The 25,932-nt window shown below is 41.7% G+C and overlaps 1 protein-coding gene across 7 annotated transcripts in view; it reads right to left on the minus strand.

The window, feature by feature from the left end:
• Positions 1-42: 42 nt before the first annotated feature.
• The window catches only part of THRAP3 (thyroid hormone receptor associated protein 3), a 69,940-nt gene continuing 44,050 nt past the window's right edge, over positions 43-25,932 (minus strand). For 6 of the 7 annotated variants that reach the window (XM_043461884.1, XM_043461885.1, XM_043461888.1 and 3 more), the window contains 10 exons: positions 18,775-18,942; positions 13,917-14,822; positions 11,665-12,378; positions 10,555-10,727; positions 9,788-9,899; positions 8,539-8,623; positions 6,228-6,415; positions 3,904-4,099; positions 3,322-3,465; positions 43-1,590 (listed from right to left, as the gene is read on the minus strand). In XM_043461884.1, coding sequence (XP_043317819.1) covers positions 1,369-1,590; positions 3,322-3,465; positions 3,904-4,099; positions 6,228-6,415; positions 8,539-8,623; positions 9,788-9,899; positions 10,555-10,727; positions 11,665-12,378; positions 13,917-14,822; positions 18,775-18,911 — 2,877 coding nt within the window. In that variant the 5' untranslated portion in view covers positions 18,912-18,942 and the 3' untranslated portion in view covers positions 43-1,368. The remainder of the gene's footprint in view (positions 1,591-3,321; positions 3,466-3,903; positions 4,100-6,227; positions 6,416-8,538; positions 8,624-9,787; positions 9,900-10,554; positions 10,728-11,664; positions 12,379-13,916; positions 14,823-18,774; positions 18,943-25,932) is intronic. The other variant, XM_043461890.1, reaches the window with a different exon arrangement.

Consider the following 25,932-nt stretch of genomic DNA (forward strand, 5'->3'; position numbering starts at 1 on the left):
ACACCCACCCACACCCACTCAGGGTGACAATGACCAGAACCATTTACATCTGCCACTTCATTTATTTTTTTTATTTGCAGGAGGAGTTGAAACAAATCTTAAGGGTATTTTCATTTTTTTTTTCCCCTAAACATGAATCATTCAAGTAAAACCAACTTAACTATAGAAATGTAGCAAAGTAAGGGGAAAGTAGCATAACAACCCAGGAGGCAAAGGTTGGGGGCGGGGGGCGGGGGAAGAGGTGGGTGCAGTCCGCATATAACATATGCATAAATGCCATATGATTCACCTGCTCAGGACCGCCTCCCCAGAAGGCAAGCACAAGGACCCATTTTAAGAGGATGTTTTCCCCCCAAATATCGGAGAATGTTTCAACTTAAAGCTTAAGGTTAAAAAAAAAAAAAAAAAAGGAAAAAGAAAAAAAACACAAAACAAAAAACCCCCACAAACCACCCAGCCATAACCACCTTCCTTAATCGATCATAGGAGTTTCTTTTCATTTTATAAAAAGATTAATAAAAAATATTGAAAAAATTATTTTCTCATCTTATATTTGTAAAGATAATAGAAGTCAGAAGTTTCTTAGAAAACAGACCAGAAACTGCCATCCAGTTTCCACCCCTGTTGCTGAGAGGATCAGCAGGACTAGAAAGTTTGGGATACTGGAGCTGCTGGTGGAGAAGGGGAAGCCCAGCCCACAAGAAATCAGAAAATATTGGGGGGGAGGCTGCGCAGAAAAGGGGAACACAAGGTGGTCAGAAAGGCCTTGAACTCCTCCTCGACATACAAAACCAATTTTTACAAAGACCCACGCAGTTTGGTCCCAAACTGAGGTGAACACGTCAATATTTATTCACATGCTTTGTTTTCTCTTTTAAGAATCAAAGTTGCCCAAATTAAATCTTTCTGCTAATGTTACTATATATGCCTAAAAAAAGAAGAGGGGGCTTTTAAAATAAGGATAAAGAGACTGAAAATCATCAAATTAGTCCTCAGCTCCAAATGAAATGAAATGAAGAATAAAATTGTTGGTTTCTAACAGGGAACAAACCAAAATCCAAGTTATCGCTCTGCCCTCCCTACCCCAGCCCCCACCCCACACACCAACAATAAACGAGAAACACGTAGCTAAAGCCCAACATGGTGTGTTCTGCTCAAGAGCTGGGCCTGACCCCAGGCCCCACAGCCAGCTGCCTCTGTCTGGTGGGACGCCAGGATGCTCTTCGGCAGTTGTAGGATTTTGCATGGCTGGTGGGGGGTAGGGGTGGGATTTTCAGAATCTTCTCGAGGCTCCTCTGTTTAGCTCCTCACCAGCCATCTTCCTGGCGCCTCTCTCCCTCGGGCAGGGGCTCCCGGCAAGGGTGGCCGCTACTCAGTTGTAGGCTGTAAATTGTCCTTCTCTTCTCGGTTCTCTGTCCCACTCTCATCGTCTTCAATCTCTCCTTCCTCCCCACTGAACTTGTCATGGGCCCACTTGGGACTGGTGCTGGATTTCCGGAACATGAACCGGCCCCGACCACGGGGGAAGGCTCCTCGGCCCCGGCCCCGGCTCACCCACTTCTCACTGCCTTCGCCTTCACGGTCATCATGCTTAAAAGAAAAGGAAAACGGTCATCAGTGCCAGAGTAAACAAGAGCAGCCTCTCCTCTGCACCTACCAAATGTGACTCTGCCAAACAAACCTGTGTCCTGTCCTCCCTGTCCCCTACTCAAAAAATGCTACTGATTCAGATCTAAGAGAATATTCAGTTCGGTTCCTTGAATTCTAACACAGTTGTTTAGGCATTATAATGATGATGATGATAAAATCTTCAAAGACCTTTTCCTACATTATCTCATTTAATCCTCACATCTACCCTACCCTATTATTATCACCCTCCACTATGCAGATGAGAAAACAGCCGGAGGAACTTTAAGTAACTCCATATTATTTATAACACACTCTCTCAAGGAGGGGGTGGGGGGGTATAAGCCAATCACCCCCAAACATGAAACTATTTCTGATCTGAGTTGTCTGTAAGCTAAGAGAGGAAGCAACACAGAATACACACACAGCTGGGAGTCTTTTCCAGCTCTCCCCAAGCCTCCCCACCTCAGCTAAGAACAGGTAGTGAGACCAAGGGCAAATGGCTCACAGTCACACATCAGCACTGGCAAAGGCAGGGCCAGAACCCAGCCTCCTGTCTTGTATCTTTCCTCCCTTCTCTAGTTTTATGCAAGAAGGCAGTGTGGCAGAATAGAAAAAAACAAAACCTATAACTCAACCCCTGCTCTGATGATCTCATGAGAGAGAAGGAGGGAACCAATGAAAGAATGAATGAGAAAGGATTTTGAAAAGTCACTATTACCTCATCAGCCCCATGGCTTCAAAGAGTCTGAACCCTCCACCCACACAAGTAGTACCTGAGGCTCCTGAGGGGTTAGTTCAGCTAAAGGGCCAGCTGCTTTTTCACGAGCCTAAATGAATCAGGTTGGCAACGCTCCTTCAGGGACAGATAGGGGCAGGGAAAGGGACTTTGTACAACCTTTCATCCTTCCTCTAAACAGCCCCACTCCAGTACCTATCCTGGGCCCAGTCCAGCCAACATTTTCCTAGATACAGGTTCAAGGGTTCTCTAGGAGTCTCAGAGTAGCTTCCAGCAGCCCCAGAAAAGCAAAGTTGGCTATGCACAATGATTTACACAGCAACATGCTTCCCAGCTTCCTGTTTCCAGGCCAGTCCTCATGGGTGATGAGATTCAGCAGTAAGATTAGCTTGGTTACAACAGTCAGTCACATCTGCTTGGATCTGAGCCTGCTGTTAACACAGCAAGGCAACAGAGCTCTCTCAGTGGCCAAGTAATTCAGCCTAGAAGAGCCCAGCTCCAGTGGTGTTTCATTCTGGAGACAGGTGCCCTCCCTCAAAAAGAGAGCTGTCTTTCCTGTCCATATTGTCCAGGGGCGTGACAAGGTGGAACTGCCGCCTCTGGGGAAGGTAATGGTTCTATCCCTTGTAAAGGCTGAAGGGAGGCTTAGGGTGGGTGAGCAATAAAACGATTTCACAGACAAAAAGGCAAGAGCAACCTTTCCTGCTTATCCTGGAATCCACAAACATCTCAGATAACACTTTCAAGGTCAGGACTGCCTCTCTGGATAACAGTCATCTTGCCAGGACTATACTAGCCCGCATGTACACACGTACCCAGTGCCACACCTGCACGCAGTTCTGGAAAAATCATGGGGTCACAAAGAGTCAGACACGACTGAGCGACTTCACTTCACTTCATCAGCTACTGTGTATGTCAAAGGCCCCCTCACCCTTCCTGGTTATCCCGACACATACCAAGTAGTACTTCTTGCTTTTGGGTGTGTACTCAGGGTCCCATTCCTCCTCCCGGCTTCTCTTCTGAAAATCGTTGTTGCTGCTGCTGTTGTTGTTACCAGAATAGTTGCCTCTGCCCCAGCCTCTTCCTCTGGCTCGAAACTGCTACGGCAATAAACAGGGAAAGGAGCAAAGGGTCCATGTAAGGAATGGAGAAAAACAACTCCTTGTCTTCTATTAAAATACTTTTCTGCTGTCCTCCAGTCAATATGCTGGTTAACTGGTTTTTAGCTATTCCCTTTCTGTTTATCTCAAGTCTACAGCCCAGACAGGGGACAATGCCATAATGGCCTCCCCTACATACAGAAGGAGTTAAAACAAGTGAGGAATTTCAGACTAGAAGCCCGAAGAGGCTTTCTGGCTAAGTAATTATGAACAGGAAAAAAAAAAATTAAAAATGGAAAGCCTGGGGAATGGGAAACCAGATTCCAGGGTCTCCTGACCTAATCACCTGTATTGAGGGCAACAAAATAAATATTCTGATAAGCACATAATTATAATTAGCAGGAGAAAGGGCTTAAAGAAAGGGGGGCAGAGTCTTACAAAGGTCCCTCGGGCTCTGCCTCCTCTCTCACTTGGACCCGAGAAGTCTTTGGTCCCCAGTCTTGATTTGTCAAAGCCCGTGGTACTCTCCTCTCTCTCTTCCGTCTCTTCAGTGTACTCTTCCGCTTTGTAGGAGTGGGATGACTGAGAGGAAGATGATGATGACCTGGACCGGTCTCGTGCTCTCCGGTGCTTCCTATGAAAACAGAAGAGGCAAGGAGATCAGTAAGCCTCTCGGGTACAGGAGGAGGGACAAAACACAGTCCATGCACAGCCTCTGGTAGCTCAGCCTAATACATGTGCATGAACTGGAAAGACAGAAGGAAACAAACACTGTAGTGAAAGCCACAGAGTATGTGGTACTGGGACAGGCTTTACACATTACCATCTGTTTCAACTTTATATTAGTTTTATTTCTCATAGAAGACTACAACCTGTCTTGGGAGGCAGTTCTAAAGATCGAAAAAGCAATGTGCTTAAACACTCTACACTGACACAGCACGCATATTGTCAATGGCAATTATGATTGTTCAGTACTGTTTTCCCCATCTTATAGACAAGAGGTTCAGGCGACGGAACTAGGCAGATTTGGATTCAAACCTAGCACTAATTATACCAATACTCCACAAACCCTTCCCCTTTCCACTGCGCTCAAACAGGTTTAGGTCATTAAGCCTAGGATCTGGCAGAACTCTTCCCAGAGTTATTTCCCATCTGTCCCTTCATCTGGAGGAAATTACAGACCAGGGGCAAATTAAACAGAGTAATACATGAGTCACTGTATACGTACTAGAGGTCGGGGCCAGTCCTGCCGTGTGGCAGTGGAGGAGGGTACCAGCCACCTCTAAGGGGGCAGAAGAGCCAGCTCCCGGGAGCACAGGACTGACAGGGAGAAGCCAGCCAAATGTCAGTAACCTGTCATTACCCTCCTCCATTATGAAAAGCACCTTGCCAACCCCCACCCCCACAGCTACCCCAACCCCCAAACATTAGAGAAGATCAAAGACAAACATTTGAATCCTACTGGCTCTAAGTTATTCTCATTGGATTATTATATAAAGCAAATGTTTGACTCCTAGAAATCAGCAATACTTCAAGAGATTTTCAAAAATAAAACTCCAAAGATCCTGACTTGAGTCCCAACACTGCCTTTTATTAGCTGTGTGATCTTGGTGAGCCGTTCTTCAGTCGCATGAGAAAGTTTTTTTTATACAGTGAAAACAGTGACACAAGTATCATTTTTCTTCTTGCCCCAGTCACAAAATACTAGAATTGCAAGAGACTTGATCAAGGTTACATAGCAACACAGAGGCAGTGGCACATGTCCCAGGCAAACAAATCTGGATCAGTAATCCAAGTCCAGGCCTGAAAGGCTTGAAGGGTCCTGCTCCCTTTCCACCAGAGAAGACTACTGTACCCCAACTTCCATTTCCTGTTGAGGATTATCAGATCCTCTATCTGTGGGTAGCTCTGAAAGCTATTAGGGCTCATAATGTGTAAGTTAACTGAGCGGAAGGGTAGACAGAGTTAAACAGAAGATATGAGCTTACTTCTCTATCTTTCAAATAGGCAAAAGGGATAGTCTACTAACTGTCTCGCTTATTTCAAAGGATTGTTATCAGAAAATGGATGTATAAGTGTTTGCCAGCTAAAGTTCAGGAACACAAAAGTAGTGCTGCTTCCCACAGGAAGGCGTGGGATTTCAATTCTGCAACCTTTAATGCGCATGACTGAAAAGACATGGAACGTTCAAAAATGTAAACAGAGGCAAGACCTTGGCATAAATGCTGCCTTATGAAGTTCAACAATGCCACCTTTGTTTAAAGAATATTTGGAACACCTCTCTTGGAAGTGCCGGTGAAACTAGTTTAAAAGGCATTTAAGATCAACAAGCTTGTCCTATCTAGTTCTGCCCTGTTTCTCTGACCAAACACTGTTTTTACTTGACAACAACTTTGAGCCATTTTAAAATATAAGATGTTTTAAAACATAACCTTCTCAAGACGATTTGTGATAAGGACGGACATGTCAAAGAACATGTCCAAAACAAACGCAAAAGAAACTCCCATGATTCTCTACACTGTCCCTACAACCAAATCAACAGCCTGTCTCCCAAGAGGCCTCCTTTGGGCAAGGATTGTGTCTACTTTCATTCAAAAATTCTATTTTCAATCTAGGGACCTTAATTGACAGTTAAAAGAAGCTGCACAAAATCATTCCTAATTGTTCTCCAGTGTGGAGGGTCTGCCATAGAGCCTAATGAGGGGCAGACAAAGGAGTCCACTCGGGAGACTGAATGAGGCAACAGACAAGGGTTCACGTACTTCTGCTTCTTTGATCCTTTATGAGTTTTCTCTGTTTTCTCAGCTGATCGCTCCCTTGAGTGGCTTGAGTCTCGGGAATCCACTGATTCTCTTGATTTACCTCGTTTAAGATCTCTCTCTTTATGTTTTTTACGACGTTCAATATCAAGGCGGAGATCAACAGGATCATCTTTGTATTTTCCCTCAGCCTGCCAAGAGAAATCAAAATTAAGGTTTTTGGGATTCAGGACTACACACTTAACCACCCCACAAACTGTGGTTTCTATTCCAATGGAGTGGTACAGAGGAAGCACTGGGAATGTGAGGCACCTCACCCAACTCGGGAGAGATACAGGATGTTCCACCAAAGTCACTTCATGAGGATCCCTAGAGAGCCCAAACCAGTTCTCTAGAATAATGATGATAACCTTCTGCATATGCTATACACACACACACACACACACACACCTCTTGCTTTGCTATTTCCCTCTGTGGTCTAGTAATGACTTTGGCTAGCTGAAAAGCTGAGAAGCCCAAAATTAACTCTGGAAGGTGTTTGGTGAGGCTGGCTTAGGCTTAGCCACCAGCAGGAGTGGAAATGCTGCCATCTTTCCCCTACCTACACTGTGGCAGCTACCCTGGACCTATCCTCTATTTGGAATTACCTCTCAGTACTGAGTCCAATAATAAGACAATGGAAGACTTACACAGCCTTCCAAAATGTTAGTGATATCAACAGATTTCTCTAGAGAAGGCATATCGAAAATCATAATAAAGAATTCATAAAGATGGTAATACCAAGTCAAAGTTTATTTTAAAAAGAAAAATGAGAGAACATTTTCTCACTAACTTTCTACTAGTGAAACCTATCACAGTATGTGCTGCAGACAGAGTGAGCCCAACAACAGCAGCGGCCTTCTACCCTAAACTATCAGGCAAAGGGCTTTCAACAGGTCTTGAGGAACTCGGTGAAAGCAGAGGAGCAAGGTGTTTTCAGGCATGTTATACACTAAGATTTGTCTCCTGGAAGCAAAACCTTCCTAGGGACTTCTCTGGTAGCCCAGTGTTTAAGACTGTGCTTTCACTGCAGGGGGTGTGGGTTCAATCCCTGCTCGGGGAACTAAGACCACACAAGCTGTGTGGTGCGACCAAAACACAAACAAACAACAAAAAACCTCTCTAAAAAGAGGAAGGGATGAGCAGTTCACTCTGTATCAACAATTACTTACACAACTAAGCTTTTTGTTGAAATAATGAAGTTTTAATTAACAAGAATGGTAGGTGGTAACTTGGTTTATTTTATTGCATGCTTTTCTTCTGAGGAGGGAATGGGGCCTCTGCACCCTCCAAAGACCAAAAAAGAGAGAAGTACAGCTGCAGTTCCCTTAGGCAGTGCACACAGCATCTCTAATGAACAGGCTGTGTGGGGCAGAGAGGATGACATCTCTCCTGATGTTTCAAAACCTTGTGTGTTCACATGGTTAGTGCCAAGCTGGTGGGTACTTGGAGGAAAGGGGGAATGGGAGAGAAGACAGACTGTGCAAGAGTGCCTCTCATCACATTCAACCAACAAGACAAACCTATTTGGAAAACTTGAAAATTACTACTTTTAGAATTAGTTTCAGCAACATTGGAAGAGTCATCTCCATAGGGATTAAATTTCAATCTAATCTCCACAGGGTCCCTATGTGGGAATTGACGGTTAATAAATACTAAAATTTTTAAGAACCCAAATCTAGTACCTCATTGTAACAGACTGCACACAAGCTTTAATCTCTTAGTAACAGTGTTTACGTGCACATCATTACACATGTAGCTGCGCTATCAAAGCAATGTTTAGCTTTAAAGTAACAGTAACCAACAGATGATAGATATGGCACAATGTTAGGAAAAAAAATCTGGACTAGCTGCTTAAAACAGTCTATTCAGTTAAGATATGAAAATTTCACTCTCCTCTGACATGCATGTCTTTTTGAAATCATGGTTGGAAATAGCGCATGTATATAGTTGATTTGATAATACTTACAAGCAGAAAAATATCACAAAAAGTTTCTTCTCTCATCATGGGCACTTGTTCCAAAACTCCTCTCTTTTTTTTCTCAAGCTCACCTCAATAGACTTTGGGGTCATTTACCATATTCTAACCACTTCACAAAGGTTGTTGATACATTTAATAAAAATTAACCCTTTGTAGTTCATTTTTAGAATTATGCCCATCCTTAAAAGAAAAACACAAACTTAAGTAGAGAGTAATTTAAACAAACACATTTCTGTCAAGTTCATGCCCAACGCACTCATTTTGTTGGAATTACTGATCAAAGCAACAGTTCACCTTGTAGCCAGGTTCCCGGGGACTTTTCATTTCGTCATGAGCCAAACCATGTTTTCTGAATGTACTGGGGGAAATGTCTATCCTCCTAAAATTGTAAACACAAAAATTGTTCAACATTCCATAGTGTGAATATAGCATTTTAGCTCTTTAGTAAGTGAAGCAGCAGAAACACAGGCATTGCTTTTTATCACACTTACCCTGTCTGTTTACACACTTACTCTCTCCCACAGGCATGTGTGCACAGGCACACACGTACATGCACAGGCACACACTCTCTCTCCCTACTTTCCAAACTCAAACAGAAGGAGCTTCACATTCCACCCCGTACTGTTACAGTCAAGAAAACAGACTCACCTAGAGCCTTATTTATAATCTTAAATTCACAATGAGACTATCTATGCCCTGCTAACTTCAAAAAGCAGTTTTCACCTTGGGAACTGAAATATAATGGTTCATTATTCACCAATATGATAAAGTCTAAGTAAGAAACAAGTGCCTGGTGTGACACACATCCCCAAAGACCCTAAATCCAAGACTATTACAAACATGGTCCTCTTACCCACTGCAAAGGTTCAATCAAAGTTACGGCCAACTATGTTTCTAGACAAAGTCCCTATTTGCTGAATAAATTCCCAAAACCAAATGTTTAAACCTCTGGGCTTTTTCAACCCTTTGACATAATTCTGTAAGTTCTTCTATCTCCATCCCCCACTTGTTGCAGATTCTCCCAAAGGAAGAACCAATGTATGAGATACATGGTATACTTAAAGGAACATTTACTTTATGTAAAGAAACCTCACCATGACCTTGGGTTATCGTTTGCAAACTCCTCCTGCAACTCTCACAACTCTCAAGAATACAAGGTTTCTTTTATATCAAAAAGGGCTGCTTTCCTCAGGCCCAAAGGGAGAAACATGGTAATCAAAGCATGCCCTTTCCACTACAAACCTTCTGCTATTTACCTAACAAGTGGCAAAAACAAGACAAGTTTATTCGCTGGTGAGCAGTCTTTTGGGCTTCCCTGATAGCTCAGTTGGTAAGGAATCCACCTGCAATGCAGGAGACCCCGGTTCAATTCCTGGGTCAGGAAGATCCCCTGGAGAAGGGAAAGGCTACCCATTCTAGTATTCTGGCCTGGAGAATTCCAAGGACTGTGGAGTCCATGAGGTCACAAAGACTCAGACACAACTGAGCGATTCTCCTTAAGCAGTCTTTTATGATCACCTCCAGTGTAAGCCAAGGTCCTCACCTGTGAATCTCTGGGCTTTTCTTGTTTTTAGCTGCCTCCTGTTCACTTCCTCTCTTTAGATATTTAGTAAAGCGTTCATGCAATGTCATTCCGGAGGACCCAAAGTGATGCTCTGTGGGGAGTCAAAGAAAAATATGTCAGGCTATTAAAGGCAGACCCAACATTCAAACCCCTCTGCAAGGATGAAACTGCAGCCACAGTTATGTGAATGAAGTGGTCAAATCCATATAACAAACATACTATGAAAAGTAAAGAAAATTAGCTGGTTCAGAAACAATCCAATATTGAGCACTGGATTGCCATGGTAGGACATGGATACAAAGATGCTATTCTATGCATCAAGAGCACCAACTCCCGCCTAAGTTCCAATTTCAGATGAAACTGTAACTGGCCCAAACCCAGCTTCTAGATCACATTCTTCAGTCTGTCCACCTCCATTTGCCCAGAAGATGGCAGAATAACGTGGGACAAGATCTATAAGATGCTGCTAGAGGTATCTACGTAGTAATATAGGACAAATCAGATGGGCTGGGAAAGCCACTTTCCATACCTCCCTTTTCAAGCAATTTAAATCTTCTCATGAAGGATTTCACCTAGCCTCAGGATCCCAGGTTATCACTAGTATTTTCACAATATTCAGCTCTCTGATTAGAAAATGGAAACTTTCCTCAACAGACTCCCTCATGCCCTGTCTCATCCTTCAGCTTGTTACAAAGAAAGCTAAGCATGTAGAAAGGGAACCTGAGCAGGCTGGGGTCAGGACTCACCTTTAACATGATGAACGATGGTCACTATATGCTGGGCAAACAGCTCTGAGGGGCTCCGCTGAGACTGAGCTGACTGTATGTGCTGGAAAATGGATCGGAATTCCTGCTCCTTTTTGTTGCTATGAACTAGATCCCGACAAAGCTTTCGTTCCTGAGCCAATAAGCCACTGGGTCTGAAAAATAAACACAGGGTGGCCCAATGTAACAAGATACATAGAAAGTCAGAACATTTAAGTCCTAAAAATACAAGTATACTTTTGAAAGAGGTGAATTTCTCTGCAAAGTTCCTTTTTAAATTCCTAGCAAAGTACAAAGAACCTCAAGGCACCGTAACTGTGGAAAAAGGCATTTCTCCCTTTGGAGTTTAATATAAACAAAAGGGCAGGATGAACAATTAAACCTCAGTGATTCTGTTCTGTTCTGGAGGTGTGGGGGTGGTGGTGGTGGTGGTCTCCGCTGATTTTAACACATGACAAATAGTATGGTATCTTAGAAGATCAACTATCTTGGCCAGTCAAGGCCACTCAGTAGAATGACACAATGCAGCAAGAGTGGGATGTGGCTAGACTGCTCTCAGCAGACTTCCAACTGGCTGCGCAACTTTTACACCAGGTGAAAAGCAGCCTGGGCCTCACAACTCTTTCCTGAAGTTCTCAAACTCCGCACCCCAGCCCCAACTTTCAAACCGCTACATTATTTGATGAAGGCCTGATATATTACACATTGTGACTTAGCTAAGAATGAAAAAATGGATCCTGCATGGTTCCATGGGCAAAGACACCCTAAGGACATTTAGGAAGACAACAGGACAGGCGTGGAATGGGGGGAGGGTGTATGATGTAATGAATACAGTGCAAGAGAGAAACAGAGGGGACCCAGTACCAAGACAGAGAGTCACTACAGACTAAAAAGACGCTTCACGATACTGCCCCAAACACGTAACTACTCTGTGATACACACTTCTCCAATGAAAACAGGGAGACACAAGGGTATTCACATTGAAAATGAGACAGTGGGAGAAATACAGGAGGGGTTTGTCCTTGTTCTAGAATGACCTTATGGAGACAGGTTAGGCTAAAGCCCTCAGGGTCAAGATGGACTACATCTCACCTTGCAAGGTCCTCATCAAAAGAGTCCATCCGGACATTGACTTGGGCCTCTCGAGTAATAGAAAAGGAAGACTTCCCTGTGGAAAAGTCTCCTTTGGCTCCTAGCTTCTCTCGGCTCTCAGAGGTCTTTCTTGGGGGGGGTGAAGAGCTCTTCTCCTGGACTGCTTTGTAAGCAGTCACTCGGAAATTCTTTTCAGGCACAAATCCCCTGTGCCCACTTTCGCTTCTCTTGGATCCTCCTCGCTCCTCCTTTTTGGATCTCTCTGAAAAGGATTCCTCCTCCAACTCCTCCGTCTTTCTTTGCTTTTCCTTCCCTGGAGGTGCGTACACCAGGCCCTCCCATTTGCCTGACTTCTCCTCCTCCTGGTTTTTGCTTGCACCTGCTATGACTTTCGACATGAATTTGGGTTCATCATCAAACTCAGATTCCTTCCTTCCTTTAGCCTTATCTTTATCTTGATCATCCATCTCCTCCTTGTGGAAGTCAGTCATCTTCTTCTCAAAGTCATCTCGGAGCTTATACCTTTTGGGAGACTGGCTACCCCGAAAAGGCTTCTCAGTATCAGTTTTGGGAGCAAATGAATCAGATTTCATTTTTGTATCACCCAATCCCGCATCAGAGAAGCTCCCTTTCTCTTTCATTTTCTCTTTATCAGTATTTGTTTGTTTCTGTTCCTTATCTTTTCCATTCTCTGTCTTCTGTTCATCTAGATACCTAGTTATGAAAACACAAGGGAGACACACAAGAGACTTAAGCAATCTGATCCAAAATAAAACAGCACCATATGGTCTTAGGTTTTTGACTCTCTAATAAGCATGACTTGTGGATTCCAGTGTTGCCAAAGGTGTCTTGATTACTTTTTTGTTAATTTCTGAAAAACTGCTCTTCACAGGTTTATGAACTTTGCATTTAAAAGATAAATGTTCTGTGGAGTTGTATATTACAAAATCAAGCAAAAAGAAAATAGCAAAGGCAATTTTTAGGATACTAAAAAATAAAAACCTACTTACCTGTAAGCAGTCTAGGAAAAAAAAAATTAAGGTCTTATCCAACCTTCACTCAAGTCACTTAAAATCTGCTTTCAGCAAAGTTAACATAGAATGTTCAACCTTGGACTGTTTTGCTTTTATACAACTCACATTTGGAAATACAAGTCTCAAAAGAGACTTCAAATTTGCTTCAAGTCACCTAGAAGACCTAAGTATGAAATATACTGTGAACACAAATAAAAACAAAATACATGTTAATTGGAGGAGGGGGCAAACTTCATCCCACTCATTCTTATGGAAAAGCAGAGTTCATGCCCAAGTGTTCTAATAAGATTCACAGTCCTGGCAAGGAACAAAACCTGTATTTTAAAGCAGACTTACTGAAGATTGGGAAGTACAGGTTCTGAACACCTCATCTGTACCATTAACGGAAAAAGTCTAATCAAATTACAATTCCATTAATATGGCAAAAAAAACAACCAAAAAAAGAACCAAAGGGACAGCAGGGCATCAAAGAAAAACGCTAATAAGAGAAAAAGGGGGAGGTGGGGGGCAGGAGGGGCACCTGCTTCGTAGGTCCCTCTTGACAACGTGGTCCCATTGCAACTTCCCTGTTATGTCTCTGCCATCCCAATCCATACAACCACACAAAACAAAGACTCATGCTCCCACTCACCGTGTCCCTCAGGGTAGAAAGACAGAAGCACAATTATGTCCTCTCCTAACAGGCAGCCTGCTTGGCTTCTACTGGAACATACACCCACCTTGTGATTTTATAACAAGGTCTTCCTGGACTAAGCCTTGGACTTTCCCATTCTGCCCAGTCTCCTCAACTGGAGGGTGTGAGGGTGCAGCTCTTCACCATGATGGGCTGATGCAGATCGATCATAGGAGATGGTGGATCTTAGAGGGTCTAACAGCTCCAATAGCCATTCATTTTGGTAAAGACCACTTTTTTTTTGATAGCTGACCCACAAATCTCTATTGTTCTCTGGCTTATACTGGTAGAATCCAAGGCAAACTTTAAATGTGAAAACATCATTGTAGAGTAATCTAGAATTTGTGCTGCAATACAAATTCAGGAAGGTAGGAAAACCAGAGTTAAGCTAAAGGTTTCCTTGGATGATGCTTTCAAACTGGCGAAATGCAACTTTAGGAAATGGGAATTACCTCATTACTATTAATCAGAGCTCTAAGGATCACATCACAACTAAACTGCCAGCCAGTGAGATACAGACAGACAGGGGAAAACGAGGTACTTGCCTCTTTGCATAGGCTGCTCCTCCTGGAGCAGCAGCCTCCTCCTTCTGGGATGAGCCGTATGCTGAGCCAGTGGCCGGTGGACTCTTACCCACGGGACTCTTTTTGGATGGGCTCAAGGACCCTGAGCCATGGTCAAACTGACCTTGGTGAGTCCCACCCTGGTACCCAGCACCACTCTGCAGAGTTGAGCCCATCTGGGATGTGCTGGAAAGTGGAGGGCTAGGTTTTGGCACAGGGCTAGGACGAGGTGACCGCCGCCTCACCACCACAGACTGGAGGGGGCTTTTCAGAGCTGGGCTTCGCTCCCGGGGACTCAGCTCAGACACCCCTGAGGCCCGTGATGCAGAACCAGCACTGTATGTGGTGGCGTCTGGCCATGGCTTTGAGCTCTCAGATGCTTTTGGGTCTTGAGAGGTGCCTCCAGAGAATGGCTGCTCCTTGGCCTCATCTCCCTGGTTATCCCCAGCAGCCTGGGACGGCCGGCTATCCTTGGAAGAGGACTTTTTCTCCTTCGCAGACTTGCGCTTAGAAGATTCAACTCGGCTGTGGTTGGAGGAAGAACGAGAGGACGAGGAACGTCTTGACCTGTCAGAGGAAGACTTATCGGAGTTTCTGGAGTGGCTCCTGGACCTTGGTGAAGGGGACCTTCTCTTTGGGGACCGGGATCGGGAACGGCCCCGACGAGGACTGTATGCTTGCCGGTAGTTCTGCCAATTTGAGCGGTAGTTTCCATAGCCTCCTCGGTTATACTGGCCCCATGGATAAAAGCCTCTGTTGCGCCCACGGAAATAATAGGGCCTTCTATAGCCTCTGTTGTGACCTCGGAAATCTCGATTCTGATATACTCTTGGGTGATTTCTCTCTCTGTTATGAGCTGGAGAATATGATCTGGAACGAGACCTAGAACTGAAAGAGGGGCAGGGGAGGGAAGAAAAGTTTGAATTTTTGACAAAGCATTTTTATTCAAGAAAAACCTGCCAACAAAGAGGTAAAGCCTTACTCTTATGTATCATTTATTTTCAAACAAAAGGTACAAACTTAAATAGTTACTCCTACTCTTATGGCCACATTAAGTACAAAAATTTAAAAAATCACTTTAACAAACCAGACACTGAGATGACTCATTAATACTACTGTAGCACATTCTACATGGAGTTACATTTCTACAATGACTGAGAGAATATAAAAATGCTCTTAATGTACTTAACAAACATCATTTTAATATAGTATACTAGTTAGTTTCACAGGCACAGAGGATTTTACAGATAGGTCCCTATGTCACTGGAAGAGAAGAAGAACTGCAAGTTGTACCCAGAGAGGTAAGTCTTCAGGTCCTCTGGCCCCACATGGTTTATTTCCTTTCCCACCCACCTCTGTCTGTACAGGGCTAATTTCTTGACTTCCACTAAGATTTGGGTTTGTGAAATACAGCTGCAACATGTCTAAACCAAAGAACACTTAAATAGGGACTCAGAGAATGCATCAGTTCAAAGCTTAAAAAAATTTCAACTGAAATCAGATCAACAAATCAAACAAATATTGTTGTTGTTTTAAACTGGGAATTTGGAAATGGTCTCAATTCTCTAGAAGGTCAAGTCTCTGTGGCTGAAACTACAAGGTCTTCCACAGGTGCCACAAGAGGGCACCATCCGACCATCACACACCCAAACACACAAGATGGCAGCAGAGAGACTGCAGACAGCCCCACACCTGCACATGTCAGGTCAGTGCTCGTCTTCATCCAACAATACAGAACTCTAATTCAGCAAAGGCCCACTTCCAGAACTACAGGGATTCAACAGTCATCTAACTCTGTAAAAATTACATGTTCACTATTAAGTGGACTTTTTGGAGCAGGGAACTGGAAAAGGAGCTTGCTCTGTCCACTCCATGCATCAACCTGATACTGCAGTACCTCCAGGAACTGGGGTGGGATGACATTACATATTTACAAATGCCAGACCTATCGATGACAAGGAGGTCTGTTTTCATTAAAAAGCCAAAAGCTGTACTTGCTGGTCTAAGAATCTACTGGGCTTCTTCAACGCCACTTATTGGGTCAACTATAATATAGAGCATTAACTGGTCACTACTTCTAAGTATTAACATTGCCTAGAAATAAGTAAAATTACTAGAAAACTAAAAAAAAAAAAAAAAATTCCTTTATATACAGAGAATAAAAACCTTTCAGTTCATAAGCAGGCCTTCTCATATCAGACCTAATTGGAACCATACATTTTTACCTGTTCGCTTATAAGTTTTATAAATAACTCCACTTAGCAATGTGACAGGTTTTAACAACTAAATAAAATGTTATCTTTACAAAGAAACTTAGAAGATAAAATAGGACTGGTTTCCCACTACCCATTGTATTCAGGTTCTTTATCTACCCCAAGAACAAGACCTGGTAAAGATGCAGCAAATTGCTGGCTGTTAATGGTTGCTATTTAAGTATGATTTTCAAAAAAACAAACAAACAAACAAACTTACCTTTCACACTTTTCACTCGAAAACAGTAATAATACAAGAAAGAAGAAGGGAGAAGCAGATGCAGCTATGAAACTGAATATGACCCGATTTAATGGCTATACTTGAGGTAGGTGATGCACCACCAGCACTAAGGAGGGTTTAATTCATGTGCCCATCCTCACAGGCTACTGCTGCTTCTGTCACCAATTATTAGTGAGGGCCCTGCGGCACACTGCATCCAAAACCCGCAGTCACTGCACAGATGCAGGAACATGAGTCTCTGCAGATTGCAAATGAAGTCATTTAGAAGTCACTTAAAAGGATACAGTCTGTGAAATATAAGGAAACAACCAATTTTCTCCAGTTCTGTAGAACTCAGCAGTTAAGTTAAATTAAAGACATGGTTTCTCAAACTCTCTGGATAGTATACTTTCCTTATAGCAGAGGGGAAACAAAAGAAAAAAATCATGAAACAGATAAGCCAGAAATAAAAACTGAACATCTAGTGGCAAATTTATCTGTTTCTAAAAAACAGAGAAGTCAGACTAGAATTAAATACAAAAACATTTTTCTAGTGAAGATATTCCTCCAAAATAATCTTCCAGGCATTAAGACAGCACAGAGTGGCTCTAAGACCTACCCCAGCACATACTTCCTGCCTAAGATATCTTTCCCTCATTTACCAAATTGATGACCATGGCAAATGATATGTACAATAAGGAGAAGCGATCTGTCCAGAATACCAGTTATCACAAATATTGCAGAGTTAGTTAGCATTTTTCATTTTGATTTATGTCAGTTCAATTCTCTCAGTTTCGGTTGTACAGACTCTTCTTTTTGAACCAATTACTTAGTTTCCATTTATTAGATTAACTTTTAAAATTACCTGTAGGACCAAATGAGCTAAAACTGAAGTTTAAACAGTCCAGATCAAAAGAATCTGGGTGCAAGGTAGAGCTTACTAGCAGTCTCTGCTTAGTCCTATAGCCTTGTTAGCAACTTCCTGAGGTAAATATATTCAGTGAATTTTCCCTCTTTCTTGGGGGGCAGTGGGGGCAGTGTGAGAAAATGGGATGGAATTTTACTTTTAGAGACTCTGACACAATTAGGCAACAGACACTCTAACTAGTACAAAGCTTGAATAAAGTCTGATATAAAAGTATATGCCCAAGAAATATGGGAAAGAAAAACAAAGCTAAGACTGATTACCTTGAAGACATAATGTTATTTTTTTTTTTAATGGAGGGTTTCTTTTGAAGGAGAGACCCAGAGTTTAAAACTTCCTACTCTACACTACATGGAAGTCATCACCATGTATGCACACCTACTTTTGTTCAATCTCTACTCTGAAATTAATTTTCAAACAGGCTTCTCACAGATTCCATTTAAGAATTAACTTGTTCTTGTTGGGAAGGTGAGGGTAGGGGGGAATCCTACCAATCTGGAGAAGGGCTCTAGGACACTCATCTAAAATAATCAGCAGGGGCTCCAAGTGGCAAAACAGAACCATGTCCTTGCCTATTGCAACTCTGACAAAAAGAATGATTTTGGTGTTTAAATATTTAAATGATCAATATTTCTCTAACACACATATAGAAACTTACATTTATTAAAAGGCTCTTACCCACTCACAAAATGAAGTTTTAAAGAATGAAAAATTGAACTCATGATACAGCAAAAAAAAAAAAAAGACGCTGGAAGTTTGGCACCCTATTCCAAGACATAGCTGCAATAAGGAAATAAGAAGGTGTAGAAACTAATTAAAGGATATTGGTGATAAATTCAAAAGAAGTATTTGCACATTTAGTCAGGCAAAATGATGCCTGCAATAGTGACTTTTAGGTAGTTTTAAGAAGTGTTTTACTAAATAGATGCAGCTTGTTAGTAAGTGGCATATCAGGTATATATAAGTGACTACTGATTAGTTTTTTTTACTGATTAGTTTTTTAAGGTTTATTTTAGTGGGTTAAAGTTTCTTTTTCTCCCAATGTTGATTGCACTATTACTCTTCTTAGCTATCTTTTCTTTGCTAATGACGCAACTAAACTTTGGCCCAAGCCTCCAAAAATACTTCAGTGAAAAACAATCTGGTACAGAGATTTCAAGCAAGTAGCTTAAAAAAATATGTATCTTTCTTTCAAAGTGGATGAAAAACAGTAACTGCTGGCAGGAAAGAAAAGGAATTAGGCAAACAGCATGGCAATCAAAGTTGATTTATTAGAGTTGTAGTGTTTGAAGAGACCTGGAATATCTTATAGCCCAACACTCTACACCTCAAGCTAATGCCCTACCTCCACTTGACACTCACAGAAACAGTCTACCAAAAGATCTTCAGAGACCCACACTGACAAACCAATGATGATTGCATTATACAGTCATACCCCCTTACCTCAGCCTGCGCTTCCTTGAACGAGAGACAGAGCGACTTCGGGATCGAGACTTCGAAAACGAACGAGAACGAGATCTTGATGCAGATCTTGATCGAGAAGAGCGAGATCCAGACTTAGATTTGTTTGTTTTTGACATCTCTGAAGAAAGGGTCACGTTTCAATTATACCTAAGAATAAAACAAATGAGTGAGCCTCTTTGCAATCCCGAACTTCTGTGAACACTTAAAAACAAACAAAAAAGATGAAATGACTGCTTTAGAGAGGAAGGAGAGGGTGAGATGTATGCAGAGAGTAACATGGAAATTTATAATACCATATGTAAAATAGATAGCCAGTGGGAATCTGCTATATGACTCATGGAGCTCAAACAGGGACTCAGTGATAAATCTAGAAGGGCGGGATGGGGAGGGAGATGGGAAGGAGGTTCAGGAGGGAGGGGACATGGGTGTACCTATGGCTAATTCTTATTGATGTATTGACAGAAAACCAAAAAATTCTGTAAAGCAATTATCATTCAATTACAAAAATAAATTAAAAACAAAACAAAAAAACCCACTCCTTGCCCTTTTACCAAGGAGGATGTCTAAGCAGTACAATTCCAAACATACCATCCCACAGAAGCCAATGAAAAACCTGACTTGTAATTCTCACTGGAGAACACCATGAAACAGACAAAAATGAAGCAAGCTATCGATAATCTGGGGCATGTAATCTTTTCTCAACAAGCAGAGAAGTTTTGCCAACTAAGGTAACTGTTCATACAAGTAATGAGATGCCCTGAGACAGGGTTTTCCCAGTCCTCACAGGAGAAACTCTATGCAATGGCATCTTGATTATAGAGTAGGTGGCACTTCTGACCATTTATCTCCCTACTTCCTGGACCGTGAAGCCATGAGGCATATCCTTAATATTCACATCAAAGGAAAAGGTTTAAAATGTAAGAGACTAGTCTCAAATACTGTAATGCCACAAGAGGATGCAGTACATCATGTAAAATACAGGACATTAATCCATAAACACAGGAATAAAGTAATTTATAAGGAGAAGAACCATTAACTTTCTTTTAGCCTGTCACTACCTTCAAGAGCCAACCTTCTTTCAGGGTCACTTTCCCAAGAAAAAAAACAAAATCGTCTTTTTTTTTCCCCAAAGATCATAAAGCTAGTTAATAGCCAAACCAGGTAAGAACTACAGGACCTAATTCTGTCACGCCTCACTGCTTAACAAAAGATTCTTTTATGTGAAGGGAAAATAATAATTGATGAACATTTCACCCTTCTCAGATTTTCTTGTTATTCAGATCCCAGCTCAAAAGCTCTCTCTCCATAGGCTTGCCGTGGCCACCCACCAATCAAAAGCCATTTTCTAAGGTATAGTCCAATACCTTGTTTTCTTCTTCAGAGCACTCAATCTAGGACTTGAAATTTATTTACTTTGCACTTGTTTACTTTGCTTTCCCACCTGTACCCAAGTAGAATGCAAGCTCCCACTGGCAAAAATCTCTTATTTACTGATGCATCCTCAATGCCCGGAACAGCAAACACTTAAACAATATTTTTATTAACTTATCCTCAAGGAGGGTATCATTACATCCGTTTTTACAGATGAGGATACTGAGCACATAACAGAAAGTAACTAACTTGCCCAAGGCACACAGCTTTAAGTGGCAGAGCTGAGATTTGAACCCAGTTGAGCTGTCTCCAAACCAGTTAACTACCGTTATATTATACAGTCTTGCCAGAGACTAGTGGGATGAATAAATGATCCCAAGTCTCCACTCCTACAGAGTTCACGGTCTGGTAAAGAGCGCAAGACAGAGACAAACTGAAAGACAGTATTTGTTTATAATTACTATATTCAAGTTTTATATTTGAATTTTAAGAACTTCTGGCAAGGCAAAGAAGTCCAGGAAGCTTCTACAGCTCCAGTTCATAGGGATTATAACCATAATAATCACAAGAGACATAATTTAGAAGAGGACTGAGAAATGGCTAGGAAGCCAAAGATAAAGGATGATGAGTAAGAGAAATGAGGATACCAAAGGCCTACATCTATCTAGATCCTGCCAAAAGGATCAAACTGTTACATGCTCTAGCAAGGGCAAAGATGTTCAGTTTGGAGCCAATTTTCAGACTTTAAAAGAAAAGGGAGGGAACCCCCTGGTGCTCCAGTGATTAGGACTCTCTACTTTCACTGCTAAGAGTGCAGGTTCAATCACTGGTCAAGGAACTAAGATCCTGCAAGCCCTGCTACGTGGCCAAAAACAAAAATTAAAAAAAGAAAGAAAAAAGGAAATGGGGGAACAAGTTAGTAAAACAGGAAATACTCATTTCCACTCCCAGACATTGAAAAACTAAGACATTTTCATTAACAGGAAGAGAAAGCTGTCACTTAAATACAAATAGAGCCAAATTTAACAGTTTTATATATATTAAACTTACTAGAGTTGACAAGTATATTCAAGAGTCACTTACTGTGACACCACCCTCACTTTCAGAACTCCTTTAATGTGAGCTGAAATTAAAACACCACTATCCCTGAGAGTTAAGAGGAATAACTCTGGATGATACAAAACCAGAGCTGGAAATAGATCAAATGAATACCTTAACTCATTCAGGAGAACTCTTGAAAGTGAACAAACAATGATAAATTAAAGCAGACTTGGTCTTTGCCTCCATGGAACTTATAATCTAGAGTTGCAGATAGACAATCAACAAGTGAGCAAGCAAAAACGTAATTCCGGTAAGTACTAGGAAGATGGCAAAAAAAAAAGCATAAATATGGGCAAATTTATAAAGTGTGGTAGCAAGAGACTCGGGTTCAACCCCTGGGTCAGGAAGATCCCCTAGAGTAGGATATGGCAACCTACCCCAGTATTCTTGCCTGGAAAATTTCATGGACAGAGGAGTTTGGCGGGCTACAGTCTATGGGGTCACAGAGAGTCTGATCTAACTGAGCATACATGCGCAGAGTGACTTATTTATGTAGGACAGTCCAGAGATGGCATTTAAGCTGTCACCTGAAGACTATGAAAAAGCAACTCACATAAAAAAGGGAAAGGTCCAAAAGATTGAGAAGTCTTTTCTCTTGATATACATAAACATATATAAAACAAATATTTTAGTGTAAGGCAGGGACAACCATATCTAAAGTTATCTGATCAAATTACTAAAATTCATTCAAAACAACTCAGTTTTATTTTGAAGACTTTTTAAATGTCACTGCCATTACACATAGCTTCTCCCATTTCTAACATTGCTTCCATGTCTATGCTCTAAAAATATTATGGAGAGTGAGACAGACAAATAACACCTTGGAAAATAACTTAGCACCTTTTACATGTTACAAGCATCTAGCATTTGGTTTCTGTTCAAATTAAAACTTCTTCCAAAGGAGATTTTGTTTCTTCAGCAATGCCTACTCTTCTTTAACATGCTGTTTCATTTAGAATAAGACAGCCATGTTCCTACACCAGCAACATAAAAGAATCCAACTACTGAACACACGCTAGCAGGCAGAAACACAGAACACAGTTCCTAAACTCCTAAGTTAAGGGCTGGTATGATCCAAATATCCTCGAACGTTCCAACCAAGATCCTTCAGATGACGAGGTTCCCTATCCGCATCATCACCCTATTTGCCACTGAATCAATTCCAGTTTGTTCTCCTCCACTGGGATACTGAAAACCATTTAGACACTATTAATGCATCTAAGATTGCTCATTCCGGCAGCCACACCACCTGCTGATTCAGAGTGAGATGAGTCACTAAGGCCCTCGAGTCCTTTCTCATAAACCCTCCTCAGCTGCAAAATGTCCTCCTCCTCCATCTTGTACTGACACTGCTGTTGTTCTATGCCCCCCTCTTTTTAATTTAAAACCCAGGTGCAGAATTCAAACAGCCTTCTGAAATCATTTCAGATACAATCCTGTCACTTGGAGCAAGGGTTTATCTTTTAAACTGTTTTGCAGAGCCACCTGAGAGACAGTTTCCAGACCCATCACTTTTTTTTTCCCCATCACTCTTTTTGAAACACAAGCATTCACCACCAAACCACTTGTCTTTGGAAGAACAGATACATTTTACTTAAAGCAAAAGTCTTAAGGTATATAATTACATGGCTTCTATATCATTAAAAACAGATTCTGAGACTTCCCTAGTGGTCCAGTGGATAAGATTCCATGCTCACAATGCACGGGACCTGGGTTTGATCCCTAGGTCAGAGAACTACATTTCATATGCCGCAACTAAGACCCAGCAATGCCAAATAAATAAGTTTTTTTAAAAAATGCAGATTCTATTTTTCACCTCCAAGCAAAAAGAGTAATATTGACAGCAAGGGCCAAAGAAAGCATCTCTACATTAAAGACTCTCAAAGATAAGAAAGAATTCAATTATTCCTTCCCCCTCCTCACGCTGGATTGTTAGGTTTCTTCTTAAGTGTCCCTAGTGACTATGCCAGCCCAGCATTGTGCTTGGCACATGGTAGACGTCTGCTGAATTCACCAGAAGGAACATCCTGGGAGTATTTACTGTTTGCCCCATGTTTGGAACACGGTGGATAGGTTTCACTGGGCAGGAGACCGAGTTCCTAATACTAAGTAATGCCAAATATAGCCTCTCAACAGGCCACCCCAGAGCTTCAACCTTTGTAGCCCTAAACGGTCCAGCTACATATAAACCATGCAACTAGTCTTCAATCCATAAATAATAGGTTTATATTCCAAAAGATCCTTCTCAGAAAAGATTTAACTGCTTAATTTTTTTCACAGAAAGATTTACTACTAATCAAGCAAATAAAAATGGAAAGCAAACATACTATAACCTGAAAACAAAACAAGAACATAAAACAGACCTACAGCCTTCCAAGTATGTAAAAACAACTCAGAACTAAGTCCTTTAAAGCTCTCTGAACCCATGAAAGGATGCAGGAATTGTGTTGGGCCAGAGAACTAATGTACACTGTTAACAGTGTGCTCTCTGAGTATCTGTTTTCAATGACTCCACTGCGTACTTAATGTATGTACAGGCCTTTGCTGGGCAAACCACTTTTTTCCGTTCTCTCATTTCCATTAATATCAAACTTACTACCTCATAGGATATTCCATTTCCTCAAGAATCTTGTGTACCTTAAAAAGCATATTCACAGCATTTCTCTATCACTTCAGTATCCACATTACAACCAATCTAAAATCAAACAAAGTACTGGTATTCTGATAAACACCAACCTCTTCTAGCACCACCTGCTTTCCCTGCAGCAATTAAGCACACACAGTTGCCTCTCGTTTTAAGTAATGAGAATATATTAGTATCATGAAACCTACATTACTAATTCTCACTCAAAGGACTCACAACTAACTCAAGAAAAGAGTGTTACAAAGGAACATTTATTTTAATCTGCTTAATTTAGGTTACAGGACACAAACAAGATCTAAGCCTAGAGAATTTCAGGAAAGGATCAATAAGCACCACCCTCTAAAAGTAAACTAACAGTCAAAACAATGGATAAAAACAATCACCTATGGAAATCTCTCCAAGAAATAGCTTTCCAAATAGAAATGCAAAAATCTTGGCATAAGACTTAGCATCCCTTTAAGGTAAGTCCCTAATTTAAGATGTAAAACTCCGTAAGATACACACTATGACTTGGGTTTATAAAAAAACAAGTTTTTAGTAATGAACGAATAGGGATGGGAAATTGAAACATGGGAATCTGCATCTTCTTGTAGGTCTGAGAAAGAAAAGGCTATGCTTTAATAACCCATACCAAACATAAATACATTTGTTTAGGCCAAGCCATGCAGCTCATGGGATCTTAGTTCCCCAACTAGGGATTGAACCTGGGCCCTCAGCAGAGGCAGTGCATAGTCCTAACCACTGGACCGCCAGGGAAGTCCCCATAGTAATAATTTAAAGAAAAAATATTTATCTAAAAGTTGGGGGACTACAGAGGTCAAACCTAGAAGCTAGCATACCGTCTAGAGACCAACAGAGACTTTTGTCCTGCTCTGTCTGAGGCAGGCTGGGGGTGCCTATGTGAGTGCTCAATCGCTCAGTCACGTCCGACTCTTTAGACCTGTAGCCCACCAGGCCCTCTGTCCAGGGGATTATCCAGGCAAGAACACTGCAGTGGACTGCCATTTCCTTCTTCAAGGGGATCTTCTTGATCCAGGGATCGAATCCTCATCTCCTGCATTGGCAGGCAGATCCTTTATCACTAAGGCACCCAGGAAGCCGCCAGATTGGGGGCAGGGGTGTGACATTTATTTGTATCTAGCAATTTAAGGTTTCCAGGATACCTGTGTGACAATAGGGGGAAGTATTTTATACTGGAATTATCCTGAACAAATGGGACTCATCACTTACTTAAGCAGGACAATTCAGCTACCCTGATCTGATGGACTTACTATTCAGGACTGTCTAGCTTCTCTATTTGGAGTATGTTCATCAAAGATCCTTCTAACTTAAAGTTTGGTCTCTGGATGGACCTGCCTAACAGAAAACACCCTAGGCAAATACTGGCTTTCCTAATAAATACATACCATCTGAAATTGATTCCCTGGCACTTTATCAATAACACGTGTGCCAAACAAAGAGCTATGAACCTTCAGCATTATCTCACTTTGCGACCCCATGGATTGTAGCCTACCAGGCTTCTCAGTACATGGAATTTTCCAGGCAAGAGTACTGGAGTGGGTTGCCATTTCCTTCTCCAGGCTCCCAAAGTGCTACAGCTAGTTAAGTCCAAAATTCAAACACATATCTTCCCAACATTGTGCTAGTGATTCACCATTACCACACAGGCTACCCCCATGTTGTACTCCATCTATCAGCTTCTTGTCAATCTGATCAGCTTAAAAATAACAAAACAAAACTGTTTCTGAAGCAGAATTATCTCTTAAAATATTTGGTTCACAAACCAGCAAAACTGAAATGCTTAACTAAAGCAGCCAACAGTTCTCTTTCCCCACCCCTATCTGCTAACTCACATGCAAAAAATAGAAACAGGCTCTGCCTGAAACATGTCTGCCCAAGATAGCAGAAATGTTTCTGCTATGGATGATTTTAGAAAGTCCAAACTAGGAAAGCCACAGCCAGCTGTAGAGAACAAAGAGCTTCATGTAACAAGAGACTAATAATAAGAAACATATTCCAAA

Source organism: Cervus canadensis, chromosome 2 (assembly GCF_019320065.1).
Source record: "Cervus canadensis isolate Bull #8, Minnesota chromosome 2, ASM1932006v1, whole genome shotgun sequence".
NCBI lineage: Eukaryota > Metazoa > Chordata > Mammalia > Artiodactyla > Cervidae > Cervus > Cervus canadensis.